The sequence below is a fragment of the Oxyura jamaicensis genome, chromosome 12 (assembly GCF_011077185.1).
Source record: "Oxyura jamaicensis isolate SHBP4307 breed ruddy duck chromosome 12, BPBGC_Ojam_1.0, whole genome shotgun sequence".
NCBI lineage: Eukaryota > Metazoa > Chordata > Aves > Anseriformes > Anatidae > Oxyura > Oxyura jamaicensis.
Genome location: NC_048904.1, coordinates 11364900 through 11389349, shown reverse-complemented (window position 1 = coordinate 11389349; position 24450 = coordinate 11364900). Strand labels below are relative to the sequence as shown.

The 24450-nt window shown below is 52.8% G+C and overlaps 1 protein-coding gene across 1 annotated transcript; it reads right to left on the bottom strand.

Moving 5' to 3' along the window:
• Window positions 1–329: 329 nt before the first annotated feature.
• Window positions 330–24450, bottom strand: CHST13 (carbohydrate sulfotransferase 13). Its single transcript, XM_035337627.1, has 3 exons — window positions 24200–24450; window positions 3628–3710; window positions 330–1641 (listed from the first exon to the last, which is right to left on the bottom strand). Exons 1-3 carry the CDS (start codon window positions 24294–24296, stop codon window positions 796–798), a joined length of 1026 nt encoding a protein of 341 aa, XP_035193518.1. The 5' UTR covers window positions 24297–24450; the 3' UTR covers window positions 330–795.

Here is a 24450-nt window from a genome sequence, read left to right as displayed (position 1 = left end):
CCCCAGCACAGTGCTCCCCATGGCCCTTCCCAACCCCAGTTTGCTCCAGTGCTGCTCTGCAGGATGATTTTCCTCCGTCCCTGGTGCAACGCAGCCACCCTTGGCACCAGACTCAGGGTGCAGGAGCCCCTGCCAGCTGCAAACGTGCTCTTCTCTCTCTGTTCATAGTATTTTTTGCATCCCAGCCAAGAGCACGTGAGGAAGAGGAACAAAAAAGCCCTCCAGGCTTTGTCAGAGAGAAATGCTTCTGCACTCCTCGGAGGTGGGGCACAGTGTGGGAAGCTGGGGTGGAGGGAGAAGAACGAGGCAAAAAAAGAAGGTAGGAGCAATTTGAAAGAAATGGAAAAACTTACATTAAATTATTGCTTTATTTCTGGTCCTATGCAAGTCTCTGACACACGCCATCCTGTCCCCCAAGTCCATGCCCAGTGAGGAGGAGAAAGACCCAAAGGGATCCTGCCCGAAAAAAGAGCCTTCCCAAAACTGGACCTACAGAGGAGTCCCTTAGTAAAAAGTCCTGACAAGGCAAGCCCTCAAAGCCAGCAGCCTCCTGTGCTGTCCCCCCCAACATCTCCTGTTGGAGATGAAAGGGAAGGAAAGCTCCTGCCCCAGTGTTTTGCGAGGCCTCCTCCTTCCAGACCCTGCCTGAATGAGGCATCAGGATGTGGAGCAGACCGTAACGGAGAGGGCACGGCAAGAAGTGAACCAACAGATGAGCTCAGGGTGGGAGGAGAGGACTTGTGGTAAAACGAGAGTTACCCAGCTCTCTCCCACCTCCCCCCCCCAGCCCCTGCCTCATCGGATGCGGAGGTAAGAGGGGATGGAGTAATTGAACAGCAAGTAGTCCATTTTGTATAAATTAAAGAGTCTCCTTTGGTAGAAGGGGCTAATGTCCTGGAAGAACTGGGCTGTCATGTCGTCTGTCGTCCTCGTGGTCTTGGACGAGGACGGGAACTTGACGCTCGTGTCGGCCCCCACCAGCTGGAGGATGTAGTTGGCATCTTCAACCAAGGTCTCGTACTTGCCCACCACGTCGTAGTGGACAATGCAGGGGTGGCAGAGTGAGTGCACCCGCTCCCAGTGCTCATTGAAGGGCTCCTCCCGCTGCGTCCGTGGATCCAGCAGGTAGTAGACGAACTCCTCGAAGCGCACGTCGTCCCCGCGCTCCAGCGCCCTGTCGCTGGGCTCCTGCCGGTGCCGCCGGATGATCTTGGTCCCGTAGCGCTTGTGGAAGGCCGTGTTGTAGCTGCGGGTGAACTTGTTGCGGTACGCCGAGACCAGGCGCTCGAAGGGCTCCCGCACGAAGATGAACTTGAGGTAGCTGCGCAGGCGGTGGTTGATCTCGGGGATGCTGTATTCGGAGAGGGTGCGCAGGTTGGATGAGACGTGGGCCTCGTTGGCAGGGATTTCCAAAGGGTCCCGGTACTTGCCTTGCCCCGTCAGGACCATCATCACCCGCTTCCAGTTAGTGCAAGCCACTTTGGGCACGTAGCAGTAGAGCAGCCCGTGCGTGTCATCCACCACCAAGTGCCGCAAGTCATCCGGCCGCAGGAGACGTCGCTTGCGGGTGTAACGGCTGCAGACGTTGCTCAACAGCTCGCGTCTCTGCTGGTGAACTGCCTGCAGTGATGACTGCTCCAGCTGGGGAGGAAAAAGAGCAATGGTCACCAGCTCACCCAAACTGATGGGGATCTACGTACAACATCAGGCCCACAACTGTTCCCATCACTTCCCCTTCCCTGTTTTTTTGGAGGGGGCTTCCAGGGGTTTTCCATGGACTTTCTGGGGACAGCATTGACTTCAAATTCAACTTGCGTTGGTGTATTTAATGCTTGGACCTGCTGGGGGCAAAAGAGAGGAGCAAGATGAGGAGACAAGTCATGGAGGTGAGAGAAGATCAGGAGTGCAGAAAGGGGCAAGAACCAAGTTATGTGCTACAGCCTCTCCCCACGCTGGCTGATGAACCTCTCATACACCAGTCTGGGGACGTTCATGGGCCCCAGCTGAAATCCCCCTGCAATCTTGAGGCGTGTCCTTTCCTGTCTGGGTTTTCGTCAGAAACTCCAAAAATGTCAATAAAGCATCTGGGGAAGGAAGCCATTTCCAGGAACTCAGAAGAGGAAGGTCGTCTCCTCCTCCTGCCTACTCCCTCTGCCTTTTACAAACCGAGGCTGGGAGATTTCACACTCAGCCCCAAGGCCACCTCACCCAAAAACCTCGTCTTGGCCACAGCCGCTAACGGTCTCACCATCCGTTTCTAACCCAGGGTGGATCTGACCCTGCAGAGCTGTTGCTTTAATGCCATGCAATGGCCCTGTGTTGCAAGACAACCGTGGCTTCCACTCTGGGCCATGCAGGCATCACACAGCTCCACGGCATTGTCCCTGCAGGCGGTGTGTCCCACTTGTGGCCACCACGAGATGAAGGGCAAATGGCAGGCCGCCTCCGTGGTGTCCCCATCCTCACTTCTGACAGCTGTCATTGCTTTTGGGAGGCACCAGAGCATGGGTGAGGCAGTGCTGCGTTGCTGGGGCTTTGTAAAGCTCCTGCCAGGAGCTGGGATCATGAAGCAAAACACTCGCACCGTGCGTGATCCAGCAGATACCCTCTCCTCCAGGGTGGCACTAACACCTGGGCAAAAAGCTCCTCCTGCAAAGGACGAGCCAATGGGCTCTACCTGCCTCTGAGACAGGATTTTGGCATTGTTGGCAACTTGGATATGAGGAACGTTGGGTCTAGGGAGGCAATGATCATAGCCGAAGAGGTGTTTTCATGGTACAACTTGCTACAGAGCCAAACTTTTTGGTAGAAAATTCTCTTGCTGGCTTTTGTTGGGATGCTGCCCTCCACCTTTTAAAAATGGAAATGCTTTTTGCAAGTGCTAAAAAAAAAAACAAACAGACATTTTAATGAAATGATTTTTTTTTCAGGTGTTTTTCCCTGCAGTTGCATAATTCAAAACTATAGGGATGGATAGACAGACAGACAGACAGACAGACAGACAGACACTGTCTGCAGGCATGGCAACAAATAAATGTGACTACTTTTCAGCAGCCGCCCACTGGAATAAGTGCATGTCTTTCAGTTAATTCAGAGCAAAATTGCTCCCTTCTTTTCCTTCCTTTTAAAAGCCAGAGAAATTAAGCATCGCTTTTAAGGAAATAACACCAGGACATTCCAGCAGGATTAGGGTATGCAGGCATCATGGCCAAAGACATCCGCATTTGCCATTTTCCCCAAAGCAAATGTAATTCGGCTGCTTATAGACGTGTAAGCACCATGCCAGGCTGGAACACAAAACGTCGAGCATGGAAAGGGATCTGGCTCTGCTGCAGCAGCGTCCTGCATGGGCAGGGATCCACCAAGCCCCCGCATCTCAGCAGGTGCAGCTGGTGATGGAAAGGCCCGAAATGTCCCAGGATTATAAACCCATCATGACCACAACCAGCTTTATATACATAAAAGGGCATGGTCTTTTTTTTTTTGGACACAGCAAAAGGTGTGGGTGCGTGCCCTCGGGTGGCTGGAAATGGTGCAGTGCCCATGTACTGGACGGCTGGGAGAAGGGGTCAAACCCTGCCACCCCCTCCTTCTTCACCCCCCAGTTCCCTTGCCCTGTCCCCTCACCTGGTCACTCTCGTACAGGGCCTGGAGCGGGCTGCGACCTGCCTTCCCCTGCCAGGCCGTCCTCATGGCCCCGTCTTCTGCAGCTGGAAAAGGAGAGAGAAAAATAAGAGGGGTTGGGGGCTGCTTCCTTCACCCCCTCTGGTGATGCCCAACCTGGTGGTGGGGGCCGTATTGGGATGTGGTGATGTAACCCACACAGAGATGAACCCATTTGGCTCCGGGGAAAGATGCTCAGCTACAGGGCATGGTGAGGAAGATGAGCTGATGAGCCTTTTGTTTTTCCCCATCACTGATACTGTTTTTCCATTGTCACTTCTAGTTTTTAGCCGACCTGAATGGAGCAAATCCAATCTGTGTAATTTGGGGCCTGTTCTCAAATGCTAACAAGATGTTAAGTGGACTGCAGAATCTTCAAAGGCTGGATTTTAGTCAAAATAAAGGGCTGATTTATATGAAATTAAAAACCACAGCCACCAGCACAAAATTTATGTGGTATGGGACTTCTCACTAATAATAACAATTGACCCTCCCCCTTATTTTTCAACAGAGTCCACAGTTAGGGTGCAAAAGGTCCAGAGATCCTTTAAACAAATTAAAGGCCATACATAAAGACAGCAGCTTGTTACAATTTCAAGAGCAACCAGGAACAGCTGGCCCCATGTGCACGTGGGAAGTGCTGCTGCACGCCGGCTGCACTGGCCGGGGCACGCCAGGCTGGGAGTCTGCATTTCCAGGCTCAGTCACACGGTAATTAACAGGCAACTTGGTCACAAGCTTCACCCAGTTTTAAAGTCTTATTTGTATTTTTGATTTTTTTTCCCCATCTAATCAGTGACATCGTCTTGAGCACTGGAAGATGCAGACAGCCACCTAAGCATCCTCGCTGCCGCCCTGATGCCAGAGGGCTATGGCAGCAGGTATTTTTTTAATGTGCTTACATTTTGCCTAAATGAAAACCGCCCCAAAGTCACCCAGGTATAAGCTCAACATTACTCCTTCTTTGGGCTGTAACAGGGGGAAATGCCTGGCTGGCCTCACGAGATTTCATCACTGGCACATGGTCACTTGCGTGTCCATGGGACGCGCTACTTCCCGTGGCACCGCACGGTGACTCCATGAGGTGCCGCTTCTTCCTCAGCGCCCTGCACCAGTTACCCCACAGGAGGGGGAAAGGGCATCTCTGCTAGCGAGAGATAAGCGGAAAACCCAACGTTCGCAGCCCTGGGCTAGGACATTTGTCCCAGCAGGTCCCAGTTCACATTTTCCAGCTCAGCTTTCTGCAAGCAGAAGGGAGCGAGATCAGCCCTGAAAGCTGTGCTCGCTGCGTCTCCAGGCTGCCAGCAAAGAGCACTGAACTCCAGTCCCTTTCCCTGCTGGGGCCGACAAACTGCTGTTAGTTAATGGTGTGACCCTGCTGCAGGCTGCCTGCAAGCGCCCCGCACAAGCGCTGGGCCTGTGCTTAGCAAAAGCAACCTGGGCGCGTTTGTTTTTGAGGTTCACACGTGCGTCACCCAAAACCTTTCTCACAGGGGACATAAAACAATCCCAGGGTGGTTCAGGTTGACCCAAAGCTGCTGGAAACATGCTATATGGGGTTACAGGAAAAAAAATAAAATAAAATAAAATAAAGGAAAAAAGATAAAATAAAAAGCAGGCTTGCTGCTGCCATGCAGATGGAGGAGCCTGGCAGTGCTGAGCACACACGGCATCTCAACAGCTTCTGCTCTCCCTGCCCAGGGCTGTTGCCAACCCCTTTGGAGCAGCGGGGGGCCTGCTGGAAGTTGGCACACGGCTCAGCTGCAGGACGTCTCCTCGCTCAGAGCCGTCTGTGCTGCACGCGGCGTCCTCAGGAGAAAGGCAAACTGTGCACGGCTTGGCATGGCACCACGTTGTCCTCCTGGTCCTTCCTGCTCAGCCACAACTGGGACACAAAGCCCCTTTTCCCTAGCTGCTCCATCCCAACCACCTCATCATCTCAGTCCCACGGTCCTGTCCCCTACCTGCTGTCCCTGTCCTGTCACCACCCAGCCCGATAGGCAATGGCTCGCCTTTGGGAGATGAGCTCCAGGGGATCCGCGGCTGGCTGGGCTGCATGGCTGGAGAGGAAAGCTAACGTGTAAGTGAGACCTTGGGGAAAGGCTCGGCTCAGTCTGTGCCTGTTTCTTCTATCAGGTTTGGGATGCAGCCTGGGCTGCAAGGAGGAGGGATGAAGGGGGCAGATGCACAATGTACATGTCCTTTTTTCTTCCACTCATTTATGCTGAGATGGAGTCAGCCACCCTATCCCCTGCACTGCTGGCTTACCCATCTTTGGGATGCTCCTGGGACTCCAGGCAGTTTGGGAAGGCCAAGGAGTACTGAAATATATGACAGCGTTGAGGCAGGAGGATCATCAGAGCAAATTAATAGCTCATGCTGCATTTTGGCACCACGGCCCTGAGTACAGCAGGATCTTCCATCACGGGGGAGCTGCCAAGATCTTTGCACGCTGGCTTGCCTCCTGACTTTATAGCTTGTTATGAGGTTCCCAGATTTCCCCGCATGCAATGGCAATCCTCAGAAATTTAGCATCACCGTAATTGCATCCGTAAGCAGGGATGTCAGTTAGCCACGGTACATCCAGCTTCTAGAGGGGAGAAAATGTCACTCCCTGGTAACTGCTGGATCACCACTTCGGTAACAAATGTGACTGCTATATATGTCTCTCATGAAAAGCCAAACTGTTTTTCACTGAGATGGGCAGAAGGAACTACCACATTTGCCAGTTGCATCCTGAAGGCATGGGAGTAGCAGTGATGTAGAGGAAGGGAGGGAAAGCCCCGTGCTAAAGCAGCTACGTTGACCAGAGATCACTGAATGAGAAGAGCCTGAAAAGCTGCTCAGGCACATTTTGGAGCCCCCTGTACTACAAATGCTTTCAGTCTTTCATTCAGAGCTTGGAAAGACAACGCGCTCCCTCCTTCCTTCCCTCTGCAGCCCAGAGTTTTGTGCTAGCCCATCGAAACCAAGGCTATTCTCTTGCAGCAGTGTGACATCAACACCGCAGCAGGATCTGGGCTTCAAATGACTTGCCAGCTCTCTTTGGGAAAAGGGAATGGATTTTAAAACTGTGAATATTTAGGTGTACGAGCTGATTATGAAGACAGTCACTCATGTGTGAGTTGAGGGAAAGACTGCATCATGCCCATCCCAGACTTCTGGAAGCACCAGCGAAGGAATTCACTGTTTTGGCTGCAGACTCTTAATTATGGAAGGAAGTTCTCGGCGACCACAACAGCAAATCCAGGGCCTGAATTCAAGATTTTGGAGAGGAGACGGGATTCAGGCAGCGACAAGCCTGCTCCTCTGACATCAGCATTACCAAAGCTCTAGGAAAGAGTCTGAAGGAAGGAAAATGATTGAAAATGTGGGTACAAAACTGGAGAGGGGAATAAAATTAAGATGGCAGTTACTGAGTGCAGCTTACGCCCATGCAAGCCGAACTGTTGATAAAATAAGCAGTTTCTGTAGATTGAGCATATGTGGTAGATAGTCACCCAGATACAAGTAAAGCATGAGATATGACCTGCCACAGGAAATAAGTACTTCTCTAGAGAAGTTTAAAAGGGGAACTGTGAGGGACACGAGCAGCTGGAAAGCAAGTGGTGCTTAAAGGGGAAATACTGGGCAGAAGGTGGATTTCTAGCAAAATATCCCTAAGATTGACTTTGGGATCAATACTTCAGGAATGAGCTTGACATAAAAGCTGAACGATATGGATGATGGACAAAGCATGGAGAATGGCTGCCATTGCAGGGAAAGACTGAAAGACCAAACAGGGAAATTGAAGCTTTGTCCTGGACCAGGGGAGCAAGAAATACAACAGAATTTAATTTCACCATGCTGGAATTTAGCAGTTTCTGCTATTTGGCTGCTGGAAGTGGCAGGAGGTCCCAGATGCATTAGTTCAGGGCTATCAATTGCCAGTGTGACAGTGATAAAAAAAGCAAATGAATTCCTGAAACGTATCAAGTGAGGTATTTGCCACAGGAGAAAAAAAAATAGAAGCAGCATGAATACCATTATCCATAGCATCGTCGACCTTCACTTGCAGCACTGACAGCTCTGCTCCCCTGGGACCAAGGCAGCTGCGGAGCTGTGGAGAAGGGCAGCGAGGTGACCGGGATGTCCCCTGGCAGCCTGCAGGGGCTGGGATGGATGCTGCCCTGGGAGAGCACCAATGGAGAGGGACAGGACGTGTTTCAGGTGCAGGACACCTTGACGCCAACTTGCTAAGGAGCCAAACTGCGTGAATAGGAGGTTTGGAAACCCCGGGGTGGTGGGATTCTGGCTGGGAGGAATCACAGCTACTTTTTGGGGTGGAAAATGAGCTTTTAGGGGTTTTTCAGGCTGGGCCCTGGAGCCAAAAGGGCTCCACGCGTCATCTCCAATCCAAGATGTTGGAGAGAAGTAAAATCTGCAGATGTGGTGATCTCTGGCCTGGAGGAGTGACGAGCGAGCATGTGTGCCTGCACGTGAGTACGCACCCGAGAGGCCCCAAAGAGTTAAACCTGGCCCTGCCACTATCGCCCCGCTCTGTCGCACAGCCCCAGCTTCGCTTCCTGTTGTGTCTGTGCAAAACCTAAAAAAAGAGAAAAAATAATTGTGCTGCCTGGCCACCCGAAATGATCAGTCTGGGTGTTAATTACAGCCTGCAGCTCCCCGCGGAGGAGTGGGAAAGGCGTGTGTTTGTGCTGCAGGGAGCTCTCGGGACAGCCTGTTTTGTACAATGGGGAAACAACACCCAGAGCTCCACAGCTTGAGGGGATCAGCTTAAAACCACTTGCTTCAAGTCACACTGTCAGTCATCGGAAGAGCCAAAAATTAGGAGCCGGGTCTCCGTGTGATGAGCTTTGCTGTTTCTGACCCGTCGCTCGCACCTGACACGAGGGGCAGAGCAGGACCCCAGTGCAGCCCTGCCGTCTGATTTAAGAGAAGACATTGAGGCTGCATTCATTATTCAAGGCCAAATCCTAGCTGCGGCCACTGACTGCTGAATCCGTCCAATTTTCGATTTTAACATCCAAGAGAAAAAAGGAAAAAAAAAAGTGAGAGAGGATGAAAATAGAGCTTGGCATCAGCAGTGGTAGATCAAGCAGTCTGAGCTCTGTTTTCCCTCCCAGTTTGATACCAAAGCCTTGGACACACAGCCTGTCTGAAGATGGACCAGGGTGCAGAGACCAAGAAATCACACGTGGAAGCAGCAGCCGAGCCCCTGGGCAGCGGCCCATGGTCTGTGCTAAGAGCCCTTGCTGGAAGGATCAGAGCTATTGGAGCCAACAGGGCTGCAAAGAAGCAAAGCTTAGTTCTAGGAAGCTCTGGCCTTTATATTTGGGCTTGTACTAATGGAGAACACATTTTCTCTATTTTCACCTAAGCACAAAGGCTGACTGTTGTTTTGTGCTTCTTTTTTTTTTTTTTTTCTTTTTCTCTTTTCTCAAAACAATGGTGATCTTGAATACCAAAATCCCAAATAGAGCTCCAGACCCATTGACCTGATAATGCTGAAGATTAGAACCACTGATGGAGACGATGACCAAAATAGTGACCCTCTGCTTTCATGCGTGCTGCTTTCAGCTGTGAAGTGTGGCTCTTCTGGTGCTCACATCCTTCTGCACCTTCAGAGCTAAGGGAGCACCTCTGGGAATTAAAATCCAAACCATTCCAATTTTTGTTCTTACAGGAAGGTTTTGGATTGGGAACACCGATTTTTGGCTTCAGCAAAGAGGCTGAATCCAATCTGCTCAGCTGTCTGTGACCACTCAGTTTTACTGAAGCTAAAAAGCTGGGGATATAGACAACGGAGGCTGAATTAAATAAAACACTAGAGAAGGAAGGAAAAGAAATCAAACAGAGCCACATGTCTGACTTGTTTAAATGTATCCTTCAGCATTGTAAATTCAGACACAACCACCTCTGCTGGTGTCACAGCTAGGCTTCCTCCATGTCTTTGCCCCAGCGCCATCTCAGCAGCTCTCTGGACCACCCCAAAAACCTTAAGTCTGCTTGAGCATCTTCTCTGCTGAGGCTGAGGAGCCCACACCCCCCATCTCCCCGTCACACTGCTGTCACACAGATGATACCTCCAGCAGGCTACATGGGCCCCTGTTTCTCATCGTCTTGCTGTACCCTTGGAAAAATGTGCATTACCGTGGCTCCTCAGGAGAAAGATAACATCCCAAATACTCTGGATTTGGGGCACAAGACTTGAGGACACCAGACAAGAAACCCGGGGTGGATGGTGAATGCCAGAGACCTGGGTGAGGATGCACAGGAGCATGGCAGATGTGGGCGATCATTTGATCCCATCAGCGGGGGACAAGCAAGCGACCCTCCTGTGCTGGCAGTCACGTGGATGTGGGACAGCGGTGTCCCCCTGATGCACCCCATGCAGCATGGCCATGGGCAGGTCCCATATAACCCGGTGTATAACTCATCCTGCCCTCTGTGCTGTGGGACAGCCTCGGGGAAGGCTGCCTGGCTCCGCATGGCAGAGGTGTAGTGGTGTCTGTCTGTCAGAGGCATCTGTCTGGGCTCGCTCCTTAGGGAACAGGAATAATCATCCTTCTCCATCAGGCCTCTCCTGCCAGCTCTCCTCCCGTTTCCTGCAGCAGGGTGACAACCGGCACACCCAGCAGAGCAGGGCCTTCCCCTTGCTTGCTGCAGAGCATTTCCAGACATTACGGCAGAGCCAAGGGGCAGGATGCCACCGAGCTGAATATTTAGGATGGCTGGTGCAGCCTCTGAAAGCCCAGCATGGGCTGCCCAGGCCCCACAGCTGCCCGCACCAGGTCCCAAATAATACCTCTCCCTGGTGGGATGCCCAGTGGGAGCATTAGGAACAGGACCTCCAAGGGGAGCCCAACGTCTATAGTCAGTTGTACCCCTGCATAGGTCCTGGAGCAAGTCCCTCCCCAACAGTCTGGCTAATGCAGCACGTCTCAAGGGCTGGATTGAAGTCACTTTTGTGGTCCTGCCTCCTTCAGCAGCTCAGGCACATCCCTGCGCCCCACAAAGCCACCATGTGGTTTGATGGCATCCCTCCGTGTCCCCAGCTGAGCCACAGCCCCCAGGTGCTGAGCACGGGACCTCCGCTGAGCAGAGGTTCAATGGTCAGTCTGAAACCACCGACTGCTGCCATGAGTTTGTATAAGGCACTTCCCCACAGCACCCATACGACATGGTGGGCTTGAAAACATCGACCTGCTTGCTGTGTGGCTGAGCAACAGCCTATTGTGAGTTTGGGATCAGATGGTACAAAATACCCTCATTTCAAGGTCCTGCTGAATAAACCTAGTACAGGATCATGCCCAGAGCCATGCCATTAAGGGCAGCCCTGCCTCCTAGGACCACTCCCCGTGGAAGGAGAAGCTCAGAAGATGCCCCAAGTGGAGGTTCATGTGGTCCTGATTTAAAGCTGTTTCATTCAGCAAAAATGAAACCAACCGAGTGACTTGGCTGGATGAGACAGAACCGAATCCCAGCAGCATGGGGATGCTTGAGAGCTTAGCTCAGACTTTTTTACCACTGCTACACATTTTCTACCATCCCCCCCAGCCCTTTTGAAAGAGCCAAACCAAATAATTAACCTCCCCGCTCCCCTCACCTCCCAGCACTTAGAAACTGTGAGAGGGCTGAACAGAGATTTGTTGCAAGGAGGTTACCCGCACAGCCAAGGGAAAAACCACGAATAAAAGCAGCTTGGAGGAAAACAGCTCGGAGGCAAACCTGAGCGGGACAAGATGGGACGTGCACGTGAGGAGTTTTACACAGACAACAGCCCACGTCCAACAGGCACAATGAGGTGCAGCAGGGAAAGACAAATCTCCTCTCCCATCAGCTCCAGCGAATAAACCTCCCCACGCTCCCATAAGGGTGAAGGTTTTGCAGCACCAGATGCACCTAGAAATGATGTTTTAGCCACTGTCATAAAATGTAATTCCAGGGAAAGATGAGGTGTGGGGGTCCACCTGCAATGGTCCTCCCTCTTCCTCCTCCACAGCAGCCAGCTAAAACATGCATCACCCTTGAGGAGCTGATGGAGAGGTCCTACTAAACCCTATAACCTCCCTTTTTCCCCAGACAACACCTTCGGCTTTTGGCAAAGCTACCTGAGGTCAACTCCAAGCAGCCACAGGAGGCTTTTGAAGGGCGATGGAGCAGCCTGTCCCCAGCAGCCATCTTCAGCCCACGTCTCTGCTAATGAAATACCCCACTACCTTCCCAGACAGGCTCCTTGCAACAGTTACCAGGGGCAGTGACTCTTGAAGTGATGCTTGCCACTCCTGAGGCCACCTCAGGAGCTGCCCAGATGTACAAAACTCCTAGAAAAGAGGGAAAGGAGCTTTTTGTGCTGTTACAAGGTGTGCATGATGTCCAAGATGATTTCCTTTGGAAGGAGATGGAAGGAAGTGTTGGGAACAGTTCAGCCTGCTCCAGTCTGCAGGATTTAAACGCTGCAGCTGGGACCTGGCATCTCCCTGGCACTAATGACAGCCTCCCTCCAGCCAAGAAACACACTGTGAAGTGTTTTACATGGGATAATTTGACAGACAGTGCCACCTTTAACAGGAAAAATCAGTCACTCTCCTAGCGACCTGCCCTGCTGGCTGGAGGGCAAGAGAGGGGCACAAGGGGGTGTGAAACCCCCAGGCAATGTTAACTCAGGACATGGAGGAAGGTCCTAAGTGATTCCCTATGGAAAGAGACGGATGGGAGAAGCCACGCACAGCGGTGAACACACGTCCTGCTCTTCTTCCAGCCAGCCAGGGACCGTCTAAGCCTGCCAGCAGCAGCGTGTGGTGGCCATCTGGGGATGGATTGCATGGCCTCAGGGAGCTGAAGCAGGTCCAAAAGCCCGAGCCCACCTGCCTCCACCTGTGCCTGTGATCCCAGATGTCTGCGTGCAGTCATCTGCTGTCTGGGACCCCGTGCCTGGGGCCCACAGGCAAGGTGCCACCAGCACCAAGTGCTACCAGACCTCAGGGAACATCAACTTGCCCCAGTGACTGCGGTCTCTTCTGCTAAGGTGGGAAACAGTCAGAGGAGGAACGCAAACCTCATGCCAGCCAAGTAAGCAGGGAGTCTGAATTAGGGTGCTGCTTTTCAATAGGTTCAACGGGACTAACACAGTCCTAACCAGAGGGACCGGAGTCCAATACTCGGCACTATTTGGATTTCTCTCCAAACCACCAAAGGAAGAGGGTTCTCTGCTGAAACACTCTGAATTAAACTATGAAAAGCACCTGCTGACAACATCATTTCCACTGCCCACCTCTGTTACTCCTCCTGCAGACGTATCAGGCCCTGGAGGGCAGAGTGCTGACTGCACCCAGCCATGGCATGCATCCCCTGCCACATGAGTAGGATGCTGTGCATGGCCATTCCCAGCAGCGGCTGCAGCACGTGTCAAAAGACACAAGGAACCCTTTCTGCTTCGTGTGCCTGGGCGACGCAGCCCGCCCCCAGCCCGTCCCTTTTCAGTGCGAGTGCAGCACGCCGCAGTTAGCGCTGGGGCTGAGACACGACTCAGCATCAATGGGTGTGCAGCCAACGCTGTCCTCCGTCTATGAGACGTGGCTGCTCAGGCAGCAGCCACAAAAGCAGCGGGGAGATCTGAGGGGGTGTCAGCAGATGCTGGTGTTTTTTAAGCTGCTACAAAAAAAAAAAAAAGAACATTAAATTCCTGATATGAGGTTGGGTTTGAAACTTCCTGTACAGGAAGACTTCTACTGCACATCACACATGCTGGGCGGGAGAATAATTACTCTCTCTCTGTTTTACCTTTTTTTTTCCCCTAACAGGAGAAGGTCTAGCCTTTAACAACCAACAGCCTGGAGGTGACTCCCGAAAACCCACTCTGGGCAGGCTTCAGCCAGCTGCCTCCTGTTTGGGCAGCGCTGGCTGTACCCAGGGCCACTGGTTCCAGCAGTGAGTGTGATTCTGGAGATGCTTTATAAACACCTGAGCATCACTGTCGATGCTCAAGATCCTGCTAAGTTTAGTTAGCATTGCCACTAGGAAGACAATTTTAAAGCTGCATACGGAAGCTCCTTGTTTTCTATAAAGCCTCATGTAAGTGCTTTCCTCTCTTGACTCTTGCTCTCTTGCACAGATTACTTTGCCTTTATGTTTCTGAAGATAATTTGCCTTCCTTTCTCACTGATGGTACTGCTTGGATTGTCACAGCGTCACCAGCTGCACCCAGGCACTGGGGCTGGCACAGCTGGTGCTTGGCTGTGTGGCTCTCTCTTCTTTGGAGACAGTGATGTCTCAAGCTGTTTTTTGAGGAAGGCTTTCCTGTTCCAACTTAGTCGAGTCAAGGATCAGCCAGGGAAATGCTAATCAAGTGATGGAAAAGGGCGACAGCTATAGGATTAGCTCACAATAAATCATGCTGAGAAGGAAAGAAGGAATCCAGCTGCTTCAAGCAACCTGCCAAATGCCACACTGTCGTCAGCAGGGCTCAGAACAGGACCTGAGCCAGCAGCAGCTGGTCTGGACGCCCTGTCCCATTCAGCAGTTCCTCCTGAACCACGTGTCCCCTTGGTGGCGGCAGGAGGCTCGGGTCACCTGGTTCCTGGCTGAGGCAGATGTCAGCTAGGTTCAGGAGGAGGATCACAGGCACTGGAGGCAGGGGGATGTGTTTCACTGGGGCGATGTGCCTAGCTCTTCATTGTCACAAGGAATGCAATTTATATCTTGATAGGAAATCCAAAATGATCAGAACACCATCCCAGAGGAATACGGCCTACGTGCACAAATAAAATATCTGTACATAAGCACCACGGAAAACTGTTTTCAAACAGTTAATTCCTCCTACAAGCCAAGCTAGAAGCTTTCCAAGAGCAATTTCTCTTCCCCATTATGCCTGTTGCTCTCCTGGCCCCGGCTGGCTGCTTGCACGTATGATGCAAGCCCGAACTGCCAGCTTTTCCATTCCTCGTCAATAAAGCCTCTTTCCAGGCCGCTGCTCGGCAGGAATTACAGCAGAAGAGCTTGTGCTGGCAGTGCCAAGGCAGAGATCCCTGCTGGGACATGCAGGGGCTGGCTGGCAGCTGGCAGGGGTCTGGGTGCAGGGTGCTCCAGGCCAGGCTGGATGTGCTCAAAACCTGCCCGCAGGTAGGTCTGGTTTGGGCAAACACAGTTTGTGCCCTCTGCACCCAGGCTTCCTACACGCAAAGAAGAAAATGAAGCCTCTCTAACGTCGCATGGCTCAGCAACTTGCCTGCTGCATGCATTTCAAGATGTCTTGTCAGCTCTGTGCATCTGGAATTGATGAAGAGCTCAACAAGCACTTGGAAAAAAATGCGCACTCAGCAAATGCTTCCCATTGCACCACCTTGTGCACAGCCACTCCCGTCCGCGCTGCTCTGCGTGCTTGGCAGAAGCAGCTGAGCATCTGTGCCCTGCGAGCGCCGTCCTGACAGTGGGACGCTGACCTGTGAAAATCACTGCCACAAGGTACTGGCTTCACAATGTGTGGAAGAGATGTACAAGCTTGCAGAGCAGGACAGGAGCTAATTATGGGCTGCTGCAGGATAGGGAGAAGTGTCTCCATCTCATCCTGTGATGAAAAGCTCATTGTGCCCACTTCTGCTGTAGTGGGCATTGTCTGAAGCCACTGGAGAACCAGCCTATTTAACAGAGGATGCAGACATTTCCAGCATCACTGCAGCAGTGAGACACAACAGATCCCTCATCACTGGCAGCAACTTGTCCAGGGGGCTGGTGGATCTACTTCCCTGTTGCCAGTCAGGCCATGAGAGTAGCTGTTATCAGCAGGTGCTCTGGAGACATCTCTTTCCTTTATGTAGCTGTGAGCAAGGGCTAATGGAGACCTCAGGAGGAAGGGAACCGGGAGTCTTGCACCTCCACCCATCCACCAGCAGCCGTTCATGGGCAACTGAAGCACAACTCATCTGGAGTCAGGCCAGCCTTGTTACAGCCTCACAGTGCCTGTGTCTGCTGGCCCTATTAAGCTAAAGGGAAATCAATCTCTTCAGTGCTGCCAGGAGCAAACTTGGAAATGACCCAGCTGTGAACACGCCACCACTGCACCCTTGCCAGAAGGAACGGGCCGGCTCTGCAGATGTTTGCAGGACTGAACTTGCCACCTTCCCATGCCACAGAGAAACGTGACCGTGCGGATCCACCCCCCATGGCCAGGGGAGGGGGCAGAGCTACACGCCTGCATCACGACAGAAAATAGGAATTCCTGAGGAGCTTCTGACCTCCAATTAGTTTGTGCTAATTTCCCAGCTCCCTGCCTTGAAGGAAGCCCTCTGGAGCCCCAGAGATACCCACAGCCAGCGGCTCCAAACAAACAGCACCTTTGAACCTCGTGTCAACACTGCCCTCCTTGCTGCAAGGTCACTACCCCATGGCAGCGAAGCAACATCTGGCTGGATCAGGTTTCATGTCTGTGACGAGGCTGCAAATCCCCACAAAAAGCCCCGTGCTCCCAGAGACACCGCTCCACGGACGGCTCCAGCCTACTGCCGCTGCTCCCCCCTGCAGAAAGGCCGGGATTGCCAGGAGATGGAGGCCAGTTAGGGTGGCACTTCCCAGAAGAACAAGCTGTTCTGACACGAGGACTTGTGGCCAGGGTGTCCCTTGGTGCACAGAGATGGGATGGGGCCCGTGGGTCATGCCATGCCCTGTGTGCTGCCGTGCAGGGCCCAGACTTCGGCCAGAACATGGCTGCCGTGCGCTCGCACCACAGGGAGAGCTGCCCAGTGGTTTATCTGCCACTTCAGCCACCACAGAGACAGTGCCACCTTCAAAAGAGACTTTCCAGGGAGAAAGCAGCTTCTAATGCAGCTGGATAATGCTCCAAGGGACTCTGAAAATTAAGCTCCATTCTGAAGAAGCTGGCTCTCATCGGCACCAGGCGCTTCTTCATCACGGCTGTGCTAAGCCGCGGTTTGTGTACGTGGTCATGTACGTAACACGGCCGTCCCAGTATGACACCCGCCAGGCAGTGTGGTTTGCAGCATCTCCCAGCTGCAGAAACAGCTTCACGACGGGACACCTGCCCCCAGGGCTCGGTGCTGGCAGAGAAGCGCTGCAGGGAACCTGAAGGCATTTCTCCTTCATTGCCCCAGGGCATCAGGGATGGTAACTGATAAGGTAGAGGGAAGGTAGAGGAAAGAGGGAGGCAAATAGGGTCTGAAGGAGCCAGGCTGGGCTCTCCACGGTGCCAGGAATGGCTGTAGAGCTGTAGCTGTAGGGAGCTCTTCCCACTGTATGGAAAAGGACAGGAGCCTGCAACTGGGACAGTACAAGGAGGCAGACACTGAGCCCACAAGCTTTGCACCCTCTAAACCAAGTTCTCAGCCATTTTAAATGCTGAATGGCGATTTTCACTTCAGCGCAGAACTGCTGAAGGATGTGGGTTGTGTGGCCATGCTTTCCTGTACGGGGAGACGGTGCTGAGCCACCTCCGCTGCGGATGTATCTGCTGAATGGGGGTGTCAGACCTGCAGCAGCAGCAACCAGCTGGGAGAAAAATGACTTTCTTCTCCCAGGAAATACCGACTCCCATCTGTCCCCGCCTAAAAATGTACAACAGTTTTATCTAATCAGAGTTCATCCAAGTATGAGGAGCTCCGGGGCTCAAAGAGAAAAGCAGAAGAAGCCAGAGCAGCCAGCCCTTTCCTCTGCCCCGCTGCCACAGCTCCCCTCCGGCTGGCTCCAGGCTGGGCACCTCCCTGCTCCGCAGCCCAAGGAAGGCTGGCCCCAGGACACTTGGAGAAATCTGCTCAGAGCCATCCCAGCAAGCTCAAGGGACATGGGTTTGTGTGATTCAAGCAGAGTTTGAATTCCTTCCCCGAGGCAAGGACGATCTTGTCTAGCTAGAAACAAAATTCAGGCTTGTGCAGATTTTTGTTTGCAAGCCTTCGTAAGTTCAGAGCTGGGAAGTGCTATGAGGCAGGGAGCTTCAGGAAGCATATTCACCCAGCTGCCCCAGTAAGAACTGCTGCAAAAGGCCTGGTGAAAATAAAACCTGCCTGGGAGAGCTGCGTCCCTTGTACCAACCTGTCCCCAGCAAATCAGCAGAAAGACATCCCCAAATCCATGTCCTGCCAGGCTGTACGGGTCAGCTTCAAGCCAGATCTCCAATGGTGTGGCCAGGATCCAGACCCCGGGCCTGCTCTCACCCAGTTTTTAGGCAGCCGCCCAGGGCGAGTCACAGCAATGCCTGGGACTGGCGCGGAGACGTATTTGCCGACTGCAGGGGAGCGTGTGTGCACGAGGCAGGGCGGTGTGTTTGCCTTTTGCAATCGCTGTCCTGTCTGTGGAGATCGGGCCGTCGGTCGGACAAAAAAGCACACCAGGGCAACACCGGGTTCTGCCAGTCAGCCCGGTGAGGGGAGCAGGGATTTGGGGGCTGTTACATGGTGGGGTGAGCATGTTTGTCTGGCTACGAGGTCTCATTGACTTGGGGACCAGGCACTGGTGGCTGCTGAAACCAACTGTGCTGCCTCTGTAGATGTCCCAGTGCCACTGCAGCCCGTTTGCCGGCTGGCTGGTGCTCCGAGCCTCTGGGCAGCACGGGGCTCACCGTGCACTTGGCACCAGGGAAGGTCAGGTATTGCTTCTGCATGGATCTGAGGCGCAGAAATCCACTTCTCACAGTATGTCCTTTGGCTCCCCTCTCCTTCCGTTCTCATACAGGCTGCGTGCTCTCTCAGAGCATCATGCTCTCCTTCCAACACAATAAACATAGCATTAGCTTTGCTCCCTGGCTCGTTAAAACTATGAAAGAAACAAAACCAAACCACATGCCCCAGTGCTACCTCCTACGCCGGGAGATCTCCGTGAAGAACATGCAGAAAGAGAAGTTTATACAAGCAGTGGCCACCCAGCTCCTGGGGATGCAGAGCCACTCCTCATTCCCACCTTTGCCCATGCTGGGCTTTAGTTGAGACTGAGATTTTGGCTTCGCAGGGTGGGGCAAAGGCAATTGGGAAAAGGAGAAGAGGACTGCAGAAGGGATGTTTGGGGGTTGATTCTTGTTTATCAGAGCTCTACAACCGATTTTACTGGATAGTTGACTGGAATTGCAAGGAGTGCAAACCTGCAGCAGAGAGAAAACTGGGCTGGTCAGAGCAAACCTTGACAGCCAGCAATGAAGCAAGGGTCCTGCCACCTGGAGATGAGTGGGAAGGGGGATGTGCACTGGGCAGCACCATGTGTGGAGTGAATGCAACGGCAAGACCTAGGCATGGCAATGTTCACCCTGGGCCTTTTAGGCCACCAGAGCTATTGCATGAGATGCTCCTTCCCTCCCAGACCTCTAATAGCCTCTAACTGCATTTAACAGGGGAAGTCTGGGGCATTCGCTCAGCTGTGTCTCAAAGCCTGGATGTGCAGTGTCCCCCACTTGGCCCCACAGAGGTATTTGGGGAGTTAAGCTCTTCTTTGGGTACTCAGCTCCGAGGGGGAGTAATGGGAGTTAAGCACCTAATGCCTTTGTAGTTTCTTGGCTTCTAGCAAGCCCTGGGAAAGCCAGCTGTGTTTGCACTGGGATTAAGATGGAGGGCTTGTCATGCTCTCCATTCAGACACTGGCGGGGAAGCGGCTAAAGAAAGAAAACCCAGCGAGCAGCAAGCCCCAGCACCCGGGGAGAGCTGCTCCCTGCAGGGTTGGGGCTGCCCAGCCACTGGTGTCAGCAGCAATCCCTTCCCAGCATCGGTTCTGGGCACCCTGAGCACTCATCTCCCACCTTGGACCTGATTGAGGATCACCAGAAGGTCCCACCTGCACTGACATGGGGTGAGGTCCTCCTGCTCCCAGAAGCTGCTTTTGCACAGCCCTATTTGCAGGATCAATGGGAGCGCCAGGTCTTTGGGAGCGGGAATAAAGCACAAGGTGCAGGTGCAGCATGATCCCGGAGAGAGACAGCAGGGCCAGGATGCCAGCGGGATGCAGGCCCAGTGAGGGCTGCAGAGCCACGGAGGTGCAAATGTCTCCTGCAGGCACAGAGTTAACTCCTGGCATGCCAAGCGCCCTCCCCTTCCCCATCCCAAACCTCTTGCACATATCAGAGATTCTCAGGAAACCGTACGGAGCCAAGACAGACGAGAAAAAACATTCCTCATGGAAGGGCTGGTGCTCGGGAGCAGATGGGCTTCATTACTGCTCTGCTTCCAGCACTGGACTGGGCTGATTTTTCCACCATCGGGGTCACAGCTATGGAGCTTCACATCTTCAGTCACAGGACGTTCCAGCCTGTGCTGCCCAACGCCATTGCTGGGAAACGCCCTGCACTTTGAGAGCTGGGTCCATGCACTGGCTGCTGCTTGGAACTCACAGGAACCTGAGCCCGGCAAAACTGCCTCACGACAAAAGCAAACGAAACAGAAACACAGCAGAAAAACCAACACGATCTCAGAGGGCTTCTTAGATTTCACACCCCTGCCCACGCTTGCAGTGGTGGCCGGCGCGCAGGCAGCGCAGCCCTGCTTATCAGGAGGGCGCCCGTCCCCGACTTCGGCCGTGCCTGAATTTCAGCCTGAACATACCTTTAAACAATGGGGAGGAACTGGGATCTAAAATAGGCTCTTTCCTGTTCTAAAAAAAATTCCCTGGTTTGAAAAGCTCTGCTGATTTCTAAGTGTTTACGTGGCTCTGTTTGGGCTAGGTGCATTTGTAAGCTCCGGGACCAGCACTCTGCAGGACTCCAGGCAAATCACCTGTAATCTGTGCCCTGAAGGGACAAATCTGTAGGCAGGACAGCGCTGACTGACAGCTTGCATGAGCAACCACTCATCTTGGATGCATGGCTTGGAAAACGTGAAAGGCCAGATCTGCAATGATCAGAAGGCCCAGATCTCGGAGGCAGAACTCAGTGGGTGTTCAAACCAGACACCTTCTGGCCGAGAAAAGCCATTCGGTGGTCACTTCAGGAAAGCCAGGCTGGGCTGACACAACCAAAGCCCCACAAAGCCAGTTCTCAGTGCAGGCAATGCCTGGGCTGGTACCCATGTGTCAGGCAGAGCTGAAGGGGCTAAAGTCCCCCATTTCCCAGTGCTCCTGGCTTTGGCATTATTTCATGTCCCACTGTTAATGCCACCGTTTAGTGCAGAGTGATCCTGCGTGCACATGCCCCCAGGGGTTCCTCTTGCCACGTGCTTCATTGTTTGGTTTGGCAGGAGCAACCTGCGATGCTCAGTTGGGTGCCTCAGCAGATACAGGAGCAGATCAGATGGAGAGAGGGGCCTTGGTGCTTCCCTGCTCCCAAAACTTTCTGGTTCCTCATCTAAAGGTCGGAGTGGGATCACAGCTACGATCCTGGTTCTGGTGTCTCCTTATGCGGGAGTCAGCTCAGAAGCTGAGTAAGGCTAACCTGCAAAGCCCCACAAAGTCCCACAACTCACGCTGACAGCAGGACGAGAAAGAACAAGGAGTGCAGAAGCCAGCGTTAAGCAAGTGCTGCTAAAAAGACAGAAGAAACAACAGCTGGATGCTGCAGTCGGACAGAACCAGTGAAGAAATAAAGCAACATGGTGGAGATGTTTTCCTTCTTTCTTACTGGAGAAGGTGATTCAGCACTGGAACGAGCTAGGAACAACAGGATGCGGGGAGGTCCCCATCCTGCAGGCTGCTGCTGTGAGAGGTCTGCCTGCGATGTCCCCCATCACCTCCAGCACACACAAGCTTGGACTTCACAGACCAAGGACCAGGTAAGAAGAAAACAGCTGGTGCTCTTACACAAGGATCTCCTGGGGGCAGACTGAATAATCTCAGCCTCTCTCCTTGCCTCAGTGCAGTTCCCTGAGACCAGCAGCAACCAAAGCTTTGGTGTAGACAAGGATCAGCAGCCTACAGCAGTTACCGTGGTCTAGACATGCTACAACTGGAGTGAGATAAAGGATGGTCAGAGATCCATCCCCACTACTTGTTACCACCTCCTCTATGCCGAAAACATACGGCGCGCAGGTCAGCGTGGCCTCTGCTAACGATACACCATCCCTGGAGCAGACAGCAGAGGAAGATCAACCCAGAAGAGGGATGGCAATTGTGCTGAGGCCAGGCGGGATCTCCTGGATGGCTGCGGGCTGACACCAGCACAGCCAAGTCCCTCTGGGGGACCACACTGTGCCCGGCACCATGTTGAGACTGCACGAGGTTTCCCTGGAATGGAGCAGACCTGCCCACACCACCAGTCCAGGAGGAGCCTGGAGATGCCAGACAACGACTGCTGCGGTCGAACCCCCTAGCTACCTGTTGTGGCAGTGCTTGTGAACTCCACCTGACAGAGTGCTCGGCACCAGCTTAATATTTCCCTGCAGTGCTGATATACTGCCCTTGGCCACGTCCGTGAGTCTGGAGTGCAGCAGCCGAAGGCCAGCAGGACAGACAGGTCACCACCAACCCCAAAGCCAACAGGGGACAGACCGTGGGCTGCCTCCAGGAGGTCCAGCGGGGGACTCTGCTGCTGACTCCAGTACAAACAGCCCAGCACCAAAATAACTGGCTCAGCGGCTATTTAGGAGCAGAGTTATTTCAGCACACGCTGGTGTGTGGGTGTTCCTGGTGCAGAACAAGACAGCCTTATTCCAGCACAGCCGCTGATTCAGTGAAAACCGCTCCGTGCGCACAACTGCGCGGATGGAATTAGAAATGGGAAGTGCAAACGGAGTCAATTCCTGCTCCCCAAAATGAGTCCTTAGCTTCACCTCCCAGACTTAAAGGCTTCTGTTTATACCATCTTTGTTCCCATGTTGTACGCCTTGTCCTGGTCGCAGGATGGTTCAATCTCTCCACGCTGTTAGCACGGATTAATTCAGCACATTACTTGAAATGGAGCATGGGCAGCCCAGGAAAGGCAACCTGCTGAATCCTGCAGAAGGTGGAGAAAAGGATCTGGCCACTCCAGAGGGGAGCTCAAAGCACTGCTGCCTTTCCTAGCATTTTTCTTCATTATTATATAGAAACCAAATGACACCAGGCAACCAAGAACTCCAAATAACCTCAAGGTAACCATCACTTTAAAGATGACATTTTTGCCTGCAAATTGTTTACTTATTATTGTAACTAGCAAGTTCTAAAATTCAAGTAATTGGCTCAGTTTGCTTTCCCTTGGGCTAAAAGAAACAGAAGCAATTTTTAGCTTATGTCTTTTCGGTATTTGGTAACGACCTTTCCTCTGCTAGTGTGAATTTTTCACAGAACTGAAGGGGGAAAATACTGTAATCTGAAAAATAACAAGGGAAAGAAATGGCATAAAAATGTAGGCTGGACTCCGGGAGACAGTTACGTGGCTAGAAAATAACCAGATTTTAGAGAACATGAATATCACTTTAATTCACCTCTTTTGTGAACCTTAAGGGACCAGTGTGCAGAGGGTGTTCACCATCACAAACAGCCTCCAACAAGTCAAACACTGCAAGTTTACACCAGTTTGTACCTGCTCCAGTCCCACCACCACCAGCAGGACCTTTAAAAAATACCACTTGTCCCATAGCAAGGAAATCGCTTTGCAGCCTAGTGAGGGCACTTCCCAAAGCCTCAGGCTGCGGCCAGCACCTCTGAAGGGAGTGCTCCAGAGAGGAAATCCCCCAAACCTGTCAGGAGATGCCATCGCCCTTACTGTCACCTGGTTTGCTCTGACCTGGTGGGAACCCCGTACGAAACTGCGTGGGGACCATGCAAGGCAGTGAAGTTGAGGAAGCACAGCAAGTTCTGCTCACAGACCCGCAGAAGTCTCCTTTTGAAAGCCAGGCTCCCAGAAGAGCCACATTTCTCAGTCAAACACTGTCAAATAGAAAGTGACTCCAGCGTCCAACACAGTCCCCTCTGCTAGGAGCCGTGGTCTTTGGAGCCAGTTCGGTGCTGCACTTCTCACTGAATATTCCCAGCATTAAAATAAGATGGCAAGGATTGTTTCTTCAAAAAAAAGTTACTGAGGAATAAAATACTGAGCGTGGTCCTCTGGGATTACTGACTTCATTTGATAAACTTCACAAGCTATCCTAGGAACAACAAATGCTCACTGAAACCTAACTCCTCTTCAATCTTACTCAGCAAACAAGTTAAGCTTTTTTTTTTTTTTTTTTTTTTTTTTTATGTTTAGGATAAAAACACATTAAAGTGATGGAGCAGCCCCTTTAAAAGGAAAATCGCGTTTCATTTAGTCCACGCTGATAACATTCCACTAACACTTCAGTCAAATCAGTCTTCCCAATTTCCAGAACTAACTTTAAAGGCCCCATTGATGGATTGCTGCTGTAATCAAGAAAACATTAGTGCATTGTTAAAACGGCAGGAATTACCCAATAACGTCTCTTAGGAAAGAGGAGCTAATTTCCCCAGAAGAGCAGGGAAATAACGAACCCTCCCAGCACAAAGCAGTTCATATTTTAGTTCTGCCCTTACCGCATCGTTCCCCGGCACGGGAGACAGTTCAACGGGAGGAGCCCGGATCCCCGGCTGCGGGGTGCTTATGGGGGGGGGGGGGAAATACGGGGTATATATGGTTGGGGTCCCCCCCCAAGAAAGCCGCCGACCCCCGCAGCGAACCCACCTGGCTTGAGGCTGCTCTGCAAGTAGAAGACGCCCAGCACCAGCGAGCCGAGGCAGGCGGCCAGCGCCAGCCGCCGGGGCGCCCGGCTCCTCCGCATCCCTCCGCGGCGGCTCGGCGGAGCTGCTCAGCCCCCGGGCCCCCGGCGAGCCCCGCACCGCCGCCTGCTCGCCCCGTCCCGTCCCGTCCCAGTCCCGCTGCTCCGCCCCGCTCCGCGGCCGCGGCCGGGGCCGCCTCGCCCCGCCGCCAGCGGC

Coding starts and splice junctions, on each gene's coding strand:
- CHST13 (XM_035337627.1), bottom strand. CDS start 24,296: ATGCGGAGGAGCCGGGCGCCCCGGCGGCTGGCGCTGGCCGCCTGCCTC. Junction 3,711..24,199: donor GCAGAGCAGCCTCAAGCCAG/GTGGGTTCGCTG, acceptor CTCCTTTTCCAG/CTGCAGAAGACGGGGCCATG. Junction 1,642..3,627: donor CCCTGTACGAGAGTGACCAG/GTGAGGGGACAG, acceptor TTTCCTCCCCAG/CTGGAGCAGTCATCACTGCA.